Raw genomic sequence first — 16,376 nt, 5'->3', positions numbered from 1 at the left:
TCTAGAACCCCAGAGACTGACGCTGTCAATCTTTCTTGGAGCTGGCAAGAGAGTTCAGCGTCCTCATCTAATACAGATGCATCTAACCCAAGCAATGTGCTGGATCACACAGCCCAAGCAACAGAGCCACCTGTATCAGAACCCGAACTTGCCACAGAACTTCTCATTCTCTGAGCCCACTCCAAACAGACAGCCTTGCCAATAGGCTGAAAAACAGGATGATGTAGTAGACCCAAGCGTGGAATGTGTTGTGATGGAACTACCAGGTGGGCTTGCCAACACTGTGGTTTGTTCTCATTGGTTGGAGGTGCAAGACGAAATTATTTTCCCTTCCTTTGAAAGGAATGACCAGCATGACTCACTCCCCTTCTCTAAATCCCTGATATCTTCCCCAATGAGACAGGCCCTTGAATTTGTAGCGATGAATCTTATCTTCTGTTCCTCAGGTGTCTTCAATGTATATTGAGAATCCATATGATTTTCCGCTTATTGCATGATCTCATCAACATAGTGCTGTATGGGGTGATGCTTTGTGAAAGGTCCTCAGGATCAATGTTTCTTCGGCCTACATTGTGACAGAGAGCAGGAGAGTTAATGTAGCCCTGGGCCAAGACTGAGGATGTGAGCTGCTGTTCACCCCAGATGACAGCAGAGCCTCCCCCAGACTGCGATGGACTCTGTATTTACTCTGTGACTAGGCCCTGGGTCTGGTCAAGCCCTGCCAGAACCTCAGCTGGGCTCATCGGCAGGTGCCAGCAGAGGGCGCATCTCAGACTCATGGAAGGGGCGGGAGGGCGATCTCCTGGCAACAGTGATGTCGGTGTATTTAAACCAATAGGACACCGTCATAATTTGCATGTATCCCTCCTCTCACATCTAAAGTGGTCTTGCCTCTCAGTATCTGTAAGAGGTTTTTTCTCTGAGACGTGGCTTAAGCAAAACTTACAAGTCAAAAGCAGGAAGATGTCCCCATAACAACTCCTGGGGTTTCTGCTGCTCTGTGTTCCAGGTGAGAATATGTGGACAAAGCTAAAAGTGAGACAACTATTTCAATCAGTGATTTTTTTTTTTCATTAGGAACACTGCCTCTTATGAAATTTAGCGTGTTTTTTAAATGTGAATTTATAAAAAGCAATGCATATTCTTCCTGCTTGTCTAACTAGATTAGTGGTGATTTTGATATACGTATAGTTATGTTATGCTAATATGCCCATTCTTGATTTGAAATCAAGAATCCTCAATTCTTCAATGAGAAATTCTTCACCAAAGGTTGAGTGTACCAAGGCACTCCCAAGCAAGAGAATGTAGCTTTGGGAGCTCAAAGAAGGTGATAAAACCAAAAGGGCATTTTGTTTCCTATCTCGCTTGACATAGGAAGTACAGGAGGATCACCCATGATCCTTAGAGTGAATTTCTGTTCTGAACGTCAGAAACACTGTTTGTCTCCTCTTTCATTCTCATCCAAAATCCAAACTGCAGTTTGAACATTTTTTTTTTAATTTCACCATACTTAATTTTGAGACCAGTATCGTACTGTTAATATTTGTTGATTCTAATGCAAACTAAGTTCATTTGCTTGACTTTGTTTGCTGTGCACTTATTTATGCATTCAAAAATAACATTGGGGATACAATCTAGTAATTAGCGATGCAGACTGACGTCACAGTAAATGACATTTAAATTAATGATTTTCATCATATTTGGTCACAAAACGTTATATCAGTTTTCATTCAATTTTTTTATACCACACATATTTTACCCCAAGGTGAAAAAATATGATACGAAATAATATGTCTACGTTTTGTTTTCAGGCAGACACAGTCACGAGTTCCCTTCACATGATGTTCCAAGTTGGAAAACACGATGTGGAGAAATTTGAATTGTGTGCCCGTTGGGTTAAACCCAAACATCAAGGCATAGGCAGATTAAGGTCTGCTTTCTCTGCTTTCAAGATGATGCCTGGATCCTGGAGTCTTTCAAAGGAAGGAAGGCCATGTCTTAACATGACAGAGGAGCAGAAGAGAGAGAGATCCCAGCCCTGTAATCACTGTTTCTTGTGTCAATAATGTATTCCACTAGAGGGCTCCACTCTCATGACCTAAACACATCCCAATAGGCCCCACCTGGCAATACCATTACACTGAGAATTAACTTTACAACAGATGGCTTCTGGAGGACACAGTGAAACCATAAAACTTTCCTAAAAGATACACATTCCAGGCCATCTGGCCAGCAATGAATGCAGGCAGAGTTCTCTGCCCAAGATCATATAGAACATAACACATATATATGGCCATTGGAAGTCAGCAGAGGTACAACAAAAGGAAAGCATTAGATTACAGATGGGGACTGCTACATTCATCATGGAACAGTTAACCCTTGAATAACCTGGGTTTGAAATGTTCAGATCCACGTATATTTTCTTCTGTGTGTGTCACCTGTAAGCAAGCATTTAATAAGTAGTAAATATATTTTCTCATTTTTATGATCTTCTTAATAACATTTTTTGCTTTAGTACATTTTGCTAGAAGAATACAGATTATAATATATCAATGAGTTATTTTATCACTAAGGCTTCCAGTCCAAAGCAAGCTATTAGTACTTAAGTTAAGCATGAAAAATTTCTACACAGGTTTTCACCTGCAGCAGTGATCAGTGCCCCAACCTCTATGTTGTTCAGGGGTCAGCTGCTCTTTCAGTCTATAGCTGCATCTCTCTGGAACAGGATCTTGGCAGTGGTTGCAAATAAAGGAATCCAGGAAATAACATCTCAAACTATGCTGCATTGGTATGATGATTATGTAAAACCAAAGGCATTTAGAAAGCAACAAATGCACAAATAGGCTTTTCCTAAATATCCCTTATCTGCCTAAAATCAGATTCTCCAGAAGGAAACCAATTGTCAAGAAAACTCATTCTGGGAATTTTTATATCTGGAAAGATGAACACAAAACAGGAATCAAAATCAAAGAGACTGGAAGTTGATGCTTTATCCAGAAAGCCTATTACATGTTCTTTTGAGAATGCAATTCTATGCTCATCTATTCTCTCCAGGTTGCCTACACTTCTGATTTCCCTCTCCCCTAGAAAGGAAATATGAACTGGATCCCACTAAGTAATCTGGGTAATCACCCTGCAATGATATCCGACTGCACTTTAAGTGAATTTTGTTTGCCTTTTCTCTTAGTAATCATCTTTTTGTCCATTCATTTTCAGCAAATATTTAGAGGACAGATGGAGCTTTCTTCCTTTCTCCCAATACAAGCAAGTTCCCTTAAAATTCAGGCTGCTTACAAAGCAGCAGGAAGGTTTGTACACAGGCTAAAGCACTGTGATTTGACTCCCCTAGTCAGGCATCAGTAAACTTTTGTACAGCCCTAGGCTGTAGGCCACTGATGCTGATATCGTTGGATCCACTTCCCCTGCTACTGAGCCAGGCTGGGACATTTTAGGGCACGTTAGAAATGTGAGATATAATGAGCGCAAATCTGTGTCCAGTTTCATTTGGATCCAATTGATTTTTCTATGTACATAGCATAGGCAGTTCCTTAATAAGAGATTGAGTATGTTTTTCCAAAAGATGTTAACAGGGAGGCTGGTATCTCGGCCGGGATGATGTCCTAACTCACTGATAAAAAGTAATAGAAGAAAGTGTCATTGATGGTGCATGGCAGGGACATGCTCCATGCAGTGGTCACCCTCACTGAGAGAAATGAACTTTGGGAAACAATACTCAGTGGCAGAAAAGAAGGTAGACTATGAAGGTGCCCAAAACAAGAATAAGGTGCAGCCCATTTAGTCTCTGGGTATTACAGAGACCTGCAGCTCTTGATAATGGTGGATCTGTGAGTGCTGTACGCATTGAGGAAACACGGTGTCATCTGTATATCTGTAGTAAATTTCTTCAGCTAATACTGGTAAAAACAATGCCATAACATCATTACCTAATACTTACAAATATATATGGCATTGTGTTGATAAATTTTATTTTTAATTGTTTTAGAAAGGAACAATGTTAAACTCACAGAAATGTTAAAAGTATAGGACAACGTACCCCCTTCCCTAACTCAAATTATATGAGACTTTTGAAGACCTGAGAATCCTGTCTAGCATTTTACTATGTGATTCCTACAAACAAGAATATTCTCCTAAATAATCCCCATACACCAATGAAATACATTACCCCATTGACTCCTGAGGAATATTTCAAATGGTCAGAAAAAAACTAAAAAATGTTTCTCATGACAAAATAGTCCCCAGTAGAAACACATTCTCTGCAGACAAATTTATGCTACCCTGGTCTTACTTTGGACACCTGGAGACACTGAGCCAGTGCTTAGCCACTGAGATGAGCCAGCCCTGCAGCTGTGCCCAGCCTGCCCCGTCTTCTTCTCATTTGCATATTCCCAGAGCACATCCTCCTGCCCTGAAGATTTATTAATAGGCTAGACACACTTCGTGCAGGAGTCAGACCCAGTCAGGACACAGCATGGACATGAGGGTCCCCGCTCAGTTCCTGGGGCTCCTGCTGCTCTGGCTCCCAGGTAAGGAACAAGAACACTAGCAGTTTATTCAACCCAGTGTGCTCAGTTCTGCCTGGCTATTCAATAAAGTCTTCCTATAATATGATCAATAGTATGAATATTTGCTTTTGTGTATCCAATCTCAGGTGCCAGATGTGACATCCAGATGACCCAGTCTCCATCCTCCCTGTCTGCATCTGTAGGAGACAAAGTCACCATCACTTGCCATGCCAGTCAGAGTATTAGCAGCTGGTTAGCCTGGTATCAACAGAAACCAGGGAAAGCCCCTAAGCCCCTGATCTATAAGGCATCCAGTTTGGAAAGTGGGGTCCCATCAAGGTTCAGTGGCAGTGGATCTGGCACAGATTTTACTCTCACCATCAGCAGCCTGCAGCCTGAAGATTTTGCAACTTATTACTGTCAACAGTATAGTAGTTACCCTAACACAGTGTTACACACCCGAACATAAACCCCCAGGGAAGCAGATGTATGAGGCTGGGCTGCCCCAGCTGCTCCTCCTGATGCCTCCATGGGCTGAGAGTGTTCCTCAGATGCAGCCACACTCTGATGGTGTTGGTAGAGGGGGACATGAAGTCATGTTTGCACCATAATACTTTTTGCTTTCTCAGCCCCAACTGCACAGCCATAGCAAAGACTCTCCTATTTTAAAAAAGACAGAGAAGCTTACACCTGAGGAGTCTAGTTTATAGCTTCAGTTGGAACTCATATAACAGAGAAGAAGCCAAAATACGTGTTCTAAGCAGGAATTGTCTTAATATGGAGAATTAGAGTCTAAAGTACTGAAGTCTAAATAAAATGTAGAGATGAATCTCTAAGTTTAATGTTTTATTTGCAAAGGAATATTTGCCAAATGGGGAATACAGGAAAACTCAGTGGTCTTCAATATGTTGGAAGAACAAAGAGAAGGTTAGAGTTTTATGAAAAAGGGAAAATATTACCTATAGCTCTTTGAGAAAGTTCATTGGCACTAGGAAGGGTTAGGAGCTGGCAAGCTCAACCTGGTAAGCAGTGGTGGACAAAGTGAAATTTAGAATTATATCAAGTTATCTCAGAAGTTGTGGGTAAATGTGATTTCAAGGAACAAGAAGACAAAGCAGTGAAGCTTGAAGAGAATTCTGTTATTGAAATGCCAAGGATTTGGTGTAGATCTTGCTGTTCACCACACAAAAAAAATCACTAAGACAGCAAGTATTACCAAGAACTAGTTTTAATCAGGTGCTGCAGCTGAGGAGATGGGACACCATTCACAAATGTATCTCCCTGACCAACTGAAGTTAGGGGTTTAGATATCAGGGAAGAAATGTGGGAAAACAGGAATTAGGGAGGGGTAATGAAGATAATCTGGTCAACAGGAAGCAGGAGGTCAGTTAGTCAATCGTAATGGGTGTTTTGTGATAGTGTGTTTTGTGTCCTTTCTCTTTGCCTCTTTTTTTTTTTTTTTTTTTTTTTTTTTTTTTTTTTTTTTTTTTTTGAGACAGAGCCTCCTTTTGTCACCCAGGCTGGAGTGCAGTGGTGCAATCTTGGCTCACTGCAACCTCTGACTCCCAGGTTCATGCCATTCTCCTACCTCAGCCTCCTGAGTAGCTGGGACTCTACCACACCTGGCTAATTTTTCTGTATTTTTAGTAGAGACGGGGTTTCTATGTTAGCCAGGATGGTCTCGATCTCCTGACCTCATGATTCGCCCTCCTCGGCCTCCCAAGTCTTTCCCTATTCTTTATGACCCTTCATCAAGTAGTCACAGGTTTCAATTCAATTCTTTCTTGGTGGTAGTAATACGGCTCATAAAAAAAGCTAATTTTTCTGGGTATGAGGCCATTCACCATTTTCATATGTAACACTGTAAATAGTACTGTGACATAAGCCTCTACTTCACAAACTGACCACTGTCAAACATCATCTCCCAACCAATATAAAATTTTTTGGTTCCTCACTAGTATGATTCACATAGGAGTAGAAATCTCAAGTTTAAAGTGTGGATTTGCACTTTACCACGTGGTGTATTCAAGAAGATGAATGATGATGGGGCGGAGCAAGATGGCCGAATAGGAACAGCTCCAGTCTCCAACTCCCAGCGCTAGCGACACAGAAGACCGGTGATTTCTGCATTTTCAACTGAGGTACTGGGTTCATCTCACTAGGGAGTGCCGGACAATCGGTGCTGGTCAGCTGCTGCAGCCCGACCAGCGAGAGCTGAAGCAGGGCAAGGCATCGCCTCACCTGGAAAGCGCAAGGGGGAAGGGAATCCCTTTTCCTAGCCAGGGGAACTGAGACACACAACACCTGGAAAATCGGGTAACTCCCACCCCAATAATGCGCTTTAAGGAAACGGGCACACCATGAGATTATATCCCACACCTGGCCGGGAGGGTCCCAAGCCCACGGAGCATCCCTCATTGCTAGCACAGCAGTCTGTGATCTACCGGCAAGGCAGCAGTGAGGCTGGGGGAGGGGCACCCGCCATTGCTGAGGCTTAAGTAGGTAAACAAAGCCACTGGGAAGCTCGAACTAGGTGGAGCTCACAGCAGCTCAAGGAAACCTGCCTGTCTCTGTAGACTCCACCTCTGGGGACAGGGCACAGTAAACAATAACAAACGCAGCAGAAACCTCTGCAGATGCAAATGACTCTGTCTGACAGCTTTGAAGAGAGCAGTGGATCTCCCAACACGGAGGTTGAGATCTGAGAAGGGACAGACTGCCTGCTCAAGTGGGTCCCTGACCCCTGAGTAGCCTAACTGGGAGACATCTCCCACTAGGGGCAGTCTGACACCCCACACCTCACAGGGTGGAGTACACCCCTGAGAGGAAGCTTCCAAAGCAAGAATCAGACAGGTACACTCGCTGTTCAGCAATATTCTATCTTCTGCAGCCTCTGCTGCTGATACCCAGTTAAACAGGGTCTTGAGTGGACCTCAAGCAATCTCCAACAGACCTACAGCTGAGGGTCCTGACTGTTAGAAGGAAAACTATCAAACAGGAAGGACACCTACACCAAAACCCCATCAATACGTCACCATCATCAAAGACCAGAGGCAGATAAAACCACAAAGATGGGGGAAAAAGCAGGGCAGAAAAGCTGGAAATTCAAAAAATAAGAGCACATCTCCCCCGGCAAAGGAGCGCAGCTCATCGCCAGCAATGGATCAAAGCTGGACAGAGAATTACTTTGACGAGATGAGAGAAGAAGGCTTCAGTCCATCAAACTTCTCAGAGCTAAAAGAGGAATTACGTACCCAGCGCAAAGAAACTAAAAATCTTGAAAAAAAAGTGGAAGAATTGATAGCTAGAGTAATTAATGCAGAGAGGGTGATAAACGAAATGAAAGAGATGAAAACCATGACACGAGAAATACGTGACAAATGCACAAGCTTCAGTAACCGACTCGATCAACTGGAAGAAAGAGTATCAGCGACTGAGGATCAAATGAATGAAATGAAGCGAGAAGAGAAACCAAAAGAAAAAAGAAGAAAAAGAAATTAACAAAGCCTGCAAGAAGTATGGGATTATGTAAAAAGACCAAATCTACGTCTGATTGGGGTGCCTGAAAGTGAGGGGGAAAATGGAACCAAGTTGGAAAACACTCTTCAGGATATCATCCAGGAGAACTTCCCCAACCTAGTAGGGCAGGCCAACATTCAAATCCAGGAAATACAGAGAACACCACAAAGATACTCCTTGAGAAGAGCAACTCCAAGACACATAATTGCCAGATTCACCAAAGTTGAAATGAAGGAAAAAATCTTAAGGGCAGCCAGAGAGAAAGGTCGGGTTACCAACAAGGGGAAGCCCATCAGACTAACATCAGATGTCTCAGCAGAAACTCTACAAGCCAGAAGAGAGTGGGGGCCAATAGTCAACATTCTTAAAGAAAAGAATTTTAAACCCAGAATTTCATACCCAGCCAAACTAAGTTTCATAAGTGAAGGAGAAATAAAATCCTTTACAGATAAGCAAATGCTTAGAGATTTTGTCACCACTAGGCCTGCCTTACAAGAGATCCTGAAGGAAACACTAAACATGGAAAGGAACAACTGGTACCAGCCATTGCAAAAACATGCCAAAATGTAAAACCTATCAAGGCTAGGAAGAAACTGCATCAACTAACGAGCAAAATAACCAGTTAATATCATAATGGCAGGATCAAGTTCACACATAACAATATTAACCTTAAATGTAAGTGGACTAAATGCTCCAATTAAAAGAAACAGACTGGCAAACTATAAAGAGTCAAGACCCATCAGTCTGCTGTATTCAGGAGACCCATCTCACATGCAGAGACATACGTAGGCTCAAAATAAAGGGATGGAGGAAGATTTGCCAAGCAAATGGAGAACAAAAAAAAGCAGGGGTTGCAATCCTAGTCTTGATAAAACAGACTTTAAACCATCAAAGATCAAAAGAGACAAAGAAGGCCATTACATAATGGTAAAGGGATCAATTCAACAGGAAGAGCTAACTATCCTAAATATATATGCACCCAATACAGGAGCACCCAGATTCATAAAGCAAGTCCTTAGAGACTTACAAAGAGACTTAGACTCCCATACAATAATAATGGGAGACTTCAACACTCCACTGTCAACATTAGACAGATCAACGAGACAGAAAGTTAACAAGGATATCCAGGAATTGAACTCATCTCTGCAGCAAGCAGACCTAATAGACATCTATAGAACTCTCCACCCCAAATCAACAGAATATACATTCTTCTCAGCACCACATCGCACTTACTCCAAAATTGACCACATAATTGGAAGTAAAGCACTCCTCAGCAAATGTACAAGAACAGAAATTATAACAAACTGTCTCTCAGACCACAGTGCAATCAAACTAGAACTCAGGACTAAGAAACTCAATCAAAACCGCTCAACTACATGGAAACTGAACAACCTGCTCCTGAATGACTACTGGGTACATAACGAAATGAAGGCAGAAATAAAGATGTTCTTTGAAACCAATGAGAACAAAGATACAACATACCAGAATCTCTGGGACACATTTAAAGCAGTGTGTAGAGGGAAATTTATAGCACTAAATGCCCACAAGAGAAAGCAGGAAAGATCTAAAATTGACACTCTAACATCGCAATTAAAAGAACTAGAGAAGCAAGAGCAAACACATTTGAAAGCTAGCAGAAGGCAAGAAATAACTAAGATCAGAGCAGAACTGAAGGAGATAGAAACACAAAAAAACCTCCAAAAAATAAATGAATCCAGGAGTTGGTTTTTTGAAAAGATCAACAAAATTGACAGACCGCTAGGAAGACTAATAAAGAAGAAAAGAGAGAAGAATCAAATTGACGTAATAAAAAATGATAAAGGGGATATCACCACCGACCCCACAGAAATACAAACTACCATCAGAGAATACTATAAACACCTCTATGCAAATAAAATGGAAAATCAGGAAGAAATGGATAATTTCCTGGACACTTAGACTCTTCCAAGAGTAAACCAGGAAGAATTTGTATCCCTGAATAGACCAATAGCAGGCTCTGAAATTGAGGCAATAATTAATAGCCTACCAACCAAAAAAAGTCCAGGACCAGATGGATTCACAGCCGAATTCTACCAGAGGTACAAGGAGGAGCTGGTACCATTCCTTCTGAAACTATTCCAAACAATAGAAAAAGAGGGAATCCTCCCTAACTCATTTTATGAGGCCAACATCATCCTGATACCAAAGCCTGGCAGAGACACAACAAAAAAAGAGAATTTTAGACCAATATCCCTGATGAACATCGATGCAAAAATCCTCAATAAAATACTGGCAAACCGGATTCAGCAACACATCAAAAAGCTTATCCACCATGATCAAGTGGGCTTCATCCCTGGGATGCAAGGCTGGTTCAACATTCGCAAATCAATCAACATAATCCAGCATATAAACAGAACCAAAGACAAGAACCACATCATTATCTCAATAGATGCAGAAAAGGCTTTTGACAAAATGCAACAGCCCTTCATGCTAAAAACGCTCAATAAATTCGGTATTGATGGAACGTACCTCAAAATCATAAGAGCTATTTATGACAAACCCACAGCCAATATCATACTGAATGGGCAAAAACTGGAAAAATTCCCTTTGAAAACTGGCACAAGACAGGGATGCCCTCTCTCACCACTCCTATTCAACATAGTGTTGGAAGTTCTGGCTAGGGCAATCAGGCAAGAGAAAGAAATCAAGGGGATTCAGTTAGGAAAAGAAGAAGTCAAATTGTCCCTCTTTGCAGATGACATGATTGTTTATTTAGAAAACCCCATTGTCTCAGCCCAAAATCTCCTTAAGCTGTTAAGCAACTTCAGCAAAGTCTCAGGATACAAAATTAATGTGCAAAAATCACAAGCATTCTTATACACCAGTAACAGACAAACAGAGAGCCAAATCATGAATGAACTTCCATTCACAATTGCTTCAAAGAGAATAAAATACCTAGGAATCCAACTTACAAGGGATGTAAAGGACCTCTTCAAGGAGAACTACAAACCACTGCTCAGTGAAATCAAAGAGGACACAAACAAATGGAAGAACATACCATGCTCATGGATAGGAAGAATAAATATTGTGAAAATGGCCATACTGCCCAAGGTTATTTATAGATTCAATGCCATCCCCATCAAGCTACCAATGAGTTTCTTCACAGAATTGGAAAAAACTGCTTTAAAGTTCATATGGAACCAAAAAAGAGCCCGCATCTCCAAGACAGTCCTAAGTCAAAAGAACAAAGCTGGAGGCATCACGCTACCTGACTTCAAACTATACTACAAGGCTACAGTAACCAAAACAGCATGGTACTGGTACCAAAATAGAGATATAGACCAATGGAACAGAACAGAGTCCTCAGAAATAATACCACACATCTACAGCCATCTGATCTTTGACAAACCTGAGAGAAACAAGAAATGGGGAAAGGATTCCCTATTTAATAAATGGTGCTGGGAAAACTGGCTAGCCATAAGTAGAAAGCTGAAACTGGATCCTTTCCTTACTCCTTATACGAAAATTAATTCAAGATGGATTAGAGACTTAAATGTTAGACCTAATACCATAAAAATCCTAGAGGAAAACCTAGGTAGTACCATTCAGGACATAGGCATGGGCAAAGACTTCATGTCTAAAACACCAAAAGCAACGGCAGCAAAAGCCAAAATTGACAAATGGGATCTCATCAAACTAAAGAGCTTCTGCACAGCAAAAGAAACTACCATCAGAGTGAGCAGGCAACCTACAGAATGGCAGAAAATTTTTGCAATCTACTCATCTGACAAAGGGCTAATATCCAGAACCTACAAAGAACTCAAACAAATTTACAAGAAAAAAACAAACAACCCCATCCAAAAGTGGGCAAAGGATATGAACAGACATTTCTCAAAAGAAGACATTCATACAGCCAACAGACACATGAAAAAATGCTCATCATCACTGGCCATCAGAGAAATGCAAATCAAAACCACAATGAGATACCATCTCACACCAGTTAGAATGGCGATCATTAAAAAGTCAGGAAACAACAGGTGCTGGAGAGGATGTGGAGAAATAGGAACACTTTTACACTGTTGGTGGGATTGTAAACTAGTTCAACCATTATGGAAAACAGTATGGCGATTCCTCAAGGATCTAGAACTAGATGTACCATATGACCCAGCCATCCCATTACTGGGTATATACCCAAAGGATTATAAATTATGCTGCTATAAGGACACATGCACACGTATGTTTATTGCAGCACTATTCACAATAGCAAAGACTTGGAATCAACCCAAATGTCCATCAGTGACAGATTGGATTAAGAAAATGTGGCACATATACACCATGGAATACTATGCAGTTATAAAAAAGGATGAGTTTGTGTCCTTTGTAGGGACATGGATGCAGCTGGAAACCATCATTCTTAGCAAACTATCACAAGAACAGAAAACCAAACACCGCATGTTCTCACTCGTAGGTGGGAACTGAACAATGAGATCACTTGGACTCGGGAAGGGGAACATCACACACCGGGGCCTATCATGGGGAGGGGGGAGGGGGGAGGGATTGCATTGGGAGTTATACCTGATGTAAATGACGAGTTGATGGGTGCAGCACACCAACATGGCACAAGTATACATATGTAGCAAACCTGCACATTGTGCACATGTACCCTACAACTTGAAGTTTAATAATAATAAATAAATTTAAAAAAAAAAGAAATAATAAATAAATAATGTAGAAAATGAAAAAAAAAAAGTGAAAAACTATCACAGATTTAAACATATTAAGGATAGGATAACCAAATAAAATACAGAAACCTGAATTTTGTAACATAAAAAAAAAAGTCATCGGTGGAAGAAAGCAGTGAAATCCATATGGGATTTTAAATGAGTTAACTAATAACATTATATCTATGTTCATTTCGTGGTTGTGATACTTATACTGTGGTTATTTACGATGCTGACATTCAAGAAAGCTGGAGGAGGAGCATATGTGAACCATTTTTACTGTATTTTTCAAATTTTAGGTCTAAAAATATTTCCACATAAATTTAAAACACACGCACAAGTAACTGAAAAATAAGGAAAAGGTGGTTTTTAAACAATTCCACAAGTTTCCTCCTATTTTGTACCTTTACCTATTTCTAATTCTTATCTCTATTAAAGACAATCATAGTTCCCATTATGTAGAGTGTAATCACTGATTTGCTCAGTTCTAGAATACAAAGAAGGCATCTTAAAAATTAACAGTGCGTTCCTTCATGAATGTGAAAACTAGGGATCAGGATTCTCTATTTGTTAGAACCTTGGTTTCTCTTTAAACTGAGGGTGCAGAGTTCAAGTTCTCAAGTCCAAAATTACTTATGTTAGTAAATAACCTCATTCCATTTCAGCGTGGCTATTATGTTCATTTAAATGCATTTTAGAAGGCATCTCTGTTTATGGCATCATAAAGAGTTTAATAAACCTTCTGTGCAATAATAAATGACAAACACATATATAAATACAAAGCTAAAAAATCAAAACTACTTCAGCACTCTGAAAATTGATGAAGCATAAAATAATTAAAGATATATATTCTTTATAGAAAAAAAAAGTACTAGTGCATTGAGTAAGGACAGAAAAAGTCTGTAGTCTTTTGCCTGTGACAGTACCCTTCTACCCACAGCTCAGTCAGCATGAATTACAGAACTGGAGTTTTACCAATATGAGGATAGCAAATAAAGCTAGCAGCTTGCTGCCAAACGGAGTGAACTTGAGTAAAGCCAAGGAGTAAACTTCTTCAGTGTTTCCAGCTAAACATGGAGAACTCCACAGGAAATGAACAGAAAAAGCCCACAGTTTTGCTAGTCCAAGATGATGCCCTGTTTGGGGCAAGTAGTACATCTGCTGACAGTAAATAGCAGATTCCTGGGTAAGATAGAGCCATATGCTGAAACAATCTCTGCACATATTCCTGGTGACTTAGAAGCTATAGATATGAGTGATGAGACACAGGAGTGCCTGGTGCAAGGTAAAACCAGAGGGAGGTAAGAACTGGCTGCATTTTGCTTGTGCTTTTTAAACTACACACAGATGGATTGACAGAAGATAGATTTATAAGCTCCAGATATTTGAGCAAAACTTCTCAAATCATTGGTGACCACTAAGCTGTGCAGATCCATGTGCAGTTCCTATAAATTCAAACTAAATATTAAGAATAAAAAGAAGCAGAGATATCAGTGATTAAACACTATGTGAGATATAGATTTTTCAATATCATGCATTGAAAATACATTTAATATATGTAATCCACTAGCTCAGCCTATCCTATCCTAAATGTTCTCAGTACACTTACATTAGCTTACAGTAGGGCAACATTATTTAACATAAACTTTATCTTACAACAAAGTGTTGAATATCTCATGCAATTTATTGAATACTCTATTGAAAGAGAAGATGGAATAGTTGTATGAATACTACAAGTACTATTTGTACTTGAATGCATATCACTTTCACATCATCTGAAAGTCAAAAAATGATAACTCCAAATATCATAAGTCAGGTACTATCAGTAAGTTCTGACAAGTAACTAAGAAACAAAGTTTTAAAATGCTCAGAAAAATGAAACAAATTCCAGGCCTGACATGGTAGCTCAAGCCTGTAATCCCAGTACTTGAGAGGCGAATGCAGAAGGATTACATGAGACGAGGAGTTCAAGACCAGGCTGGCCAAAACAGTGACACCCTTATCTCTACAAAAAAACTTTTTTTTTGTAAAAAGAGGAGAGAGTGGTGGCATGCATCTATAGTCTCAGCTACACAGGAAGATAAAACTGGAGGATCGCTGGAACCCAAGATTTCAAAACTGTAGCAAGCTAACATCACAACACCACACTCCAGCCTGGGTGACAGAGTGAGACTCTGTTTCTAAAAAAAATTAAAATTAAAATTAAAATTAAAACCCCACAATCTAAAGAGAGGTACTCTAATACATTGTCAAAAGTGTACCGTTTTCAGTTTTTAGAAATCCTGAAAAAAAAATTGAGGGGTATGATCTATATTGAAGGAATAAAAATAAAGCAACTACAATAATAACCACGGAAAAGAGACAATGAATGTTGATTCTCACTTGTCCTCATTATTGGCTTTAGCAAAGACTACAAAGCAGTTAATATGCAGAAGTCCAAATAATTATTTTTAAAACTATGATCACTGACATAAAAAAAAGAAAATATTTTAAAAAAGAAGATTCAGCAAATAGGACCTCAAGAAAAGAAATGGAAAGTATAAAAAATGACCAAACGGGAACTCTAGAAATGAAAAGTACAATAATCCAATTTAAATACTTATTAGCTAGGTCTAATAGCAAATTGAGATGACAGAACAATCAGTTAACTTGAAAATAGAGGAATGGAAATGATTGAGCATAAAGAAAATGTTTAGAAAAAAAGGAAGAAACTTCAGAGATTTATAGCTCAGAGCAAAGGATACCAACAAATGTATGATGAGAGTCACAAAGGAGGAGAAACAGAGAAAGTGGCTGAAAAAGTATTTGGAGAAACAATGACAAAACTTTTCAAAAGTAATAAAGAATATTCTTAGATGAAAAAATTCAATAAAACCTTTTTAGATAGTCAACAGAAATTAGTAACTGAACACATTATATTAAAATGTTGAAAGACAAAGAAAAAAATCTTCATTACATCAGAATAAAAGCAGACACTATATACAGAGACACAACAACATAGCCATTGGCTAAGTTTTCACCAGGACCAATGGAGGCTAGAAGCAGTAAAATGACATATTTAAATGCTGGAAAAAAAAAAAAAAAAGAAAAAAAGAAAGGCAGCCAGGAAATCTATCCAGTGAAAAATCCTTCAAATCTAACAAGAAAGCAAAAATAAATTTTGGTAAACAAAATACATTCTTCATAGCAGCTATAACTTATAAAACATTTGAGAGAAAATCCTTCAGAATCACAGGAAATGACAGCAGATAGACCTCGTGTCCACTGGAAGAAATGACGGCCTCAAAAGTAGTGAGGAATAATACCAAGGCTAAAAAGATAAAAATACACTTAATGCTATTTATACGAAGTTCAAGACAGGAAAACCTAAATGATTGTGTAGATGTCAGAAAGACAGTTACTTTTGCTGGGTGGGAAGGGTGATAACTAATAAATATTGTCCATGAAGGAAACACAAGGGAATGTGAAATATTCTATCATTCCATCCGGACAATGAATTACACTTAAACTTTATTCAGTTGCACATTCAAAATGAGTGCACTATACTCTGGCTGCTTTACCAATTGAAATAAAACTAATAAAATCCAAACCTAGACTCCTTCGCACTTACCAGTAATCACAGCCAAGAGCTCAG

At 39.6% G+C, this 16,376-nt stretch overlaps 2 gene segments (V, D, J or C); both read left to right on the top strand.

The window, feature by feature from the left end:
• LOC103241327 (immunoglobulin kappa variable 2-24-like) overlaps nt 1–16,376 on the top strand; it is a 978,355-nt gene that overhangs the window by 596,532 nt on the left and 365,447 nt on the right.
• On the top strand, nt 4,476–4,992 carry LOC140713389 (immunoglobulin kappa variable 1-5-like). The segment is given in 2 exon segments: nt 4,476–4,544; nt 4,670–4,992. Coding segments are annotated over 2 exon segments (378 nt in total).

The sequence above is a fragment of the Chlorocebus sabaeus genome, chromosome 14 (genome assembly GCF_047675955.1).
Source record: "Chlorocebus sabaeus isolate Y175 chromosome 14, mChlSab1.0.hap1, whole genome shotgun sequence".
NCBI lineage: Eukaryota > Metazoa > Chordata > Mammalia > Primates > Cercopithecidae > Chlorocebus > Chlorocebus sabaeus.
This window is presented reverse-complemented; position numbering and strand designations above follow the sequence as displayed.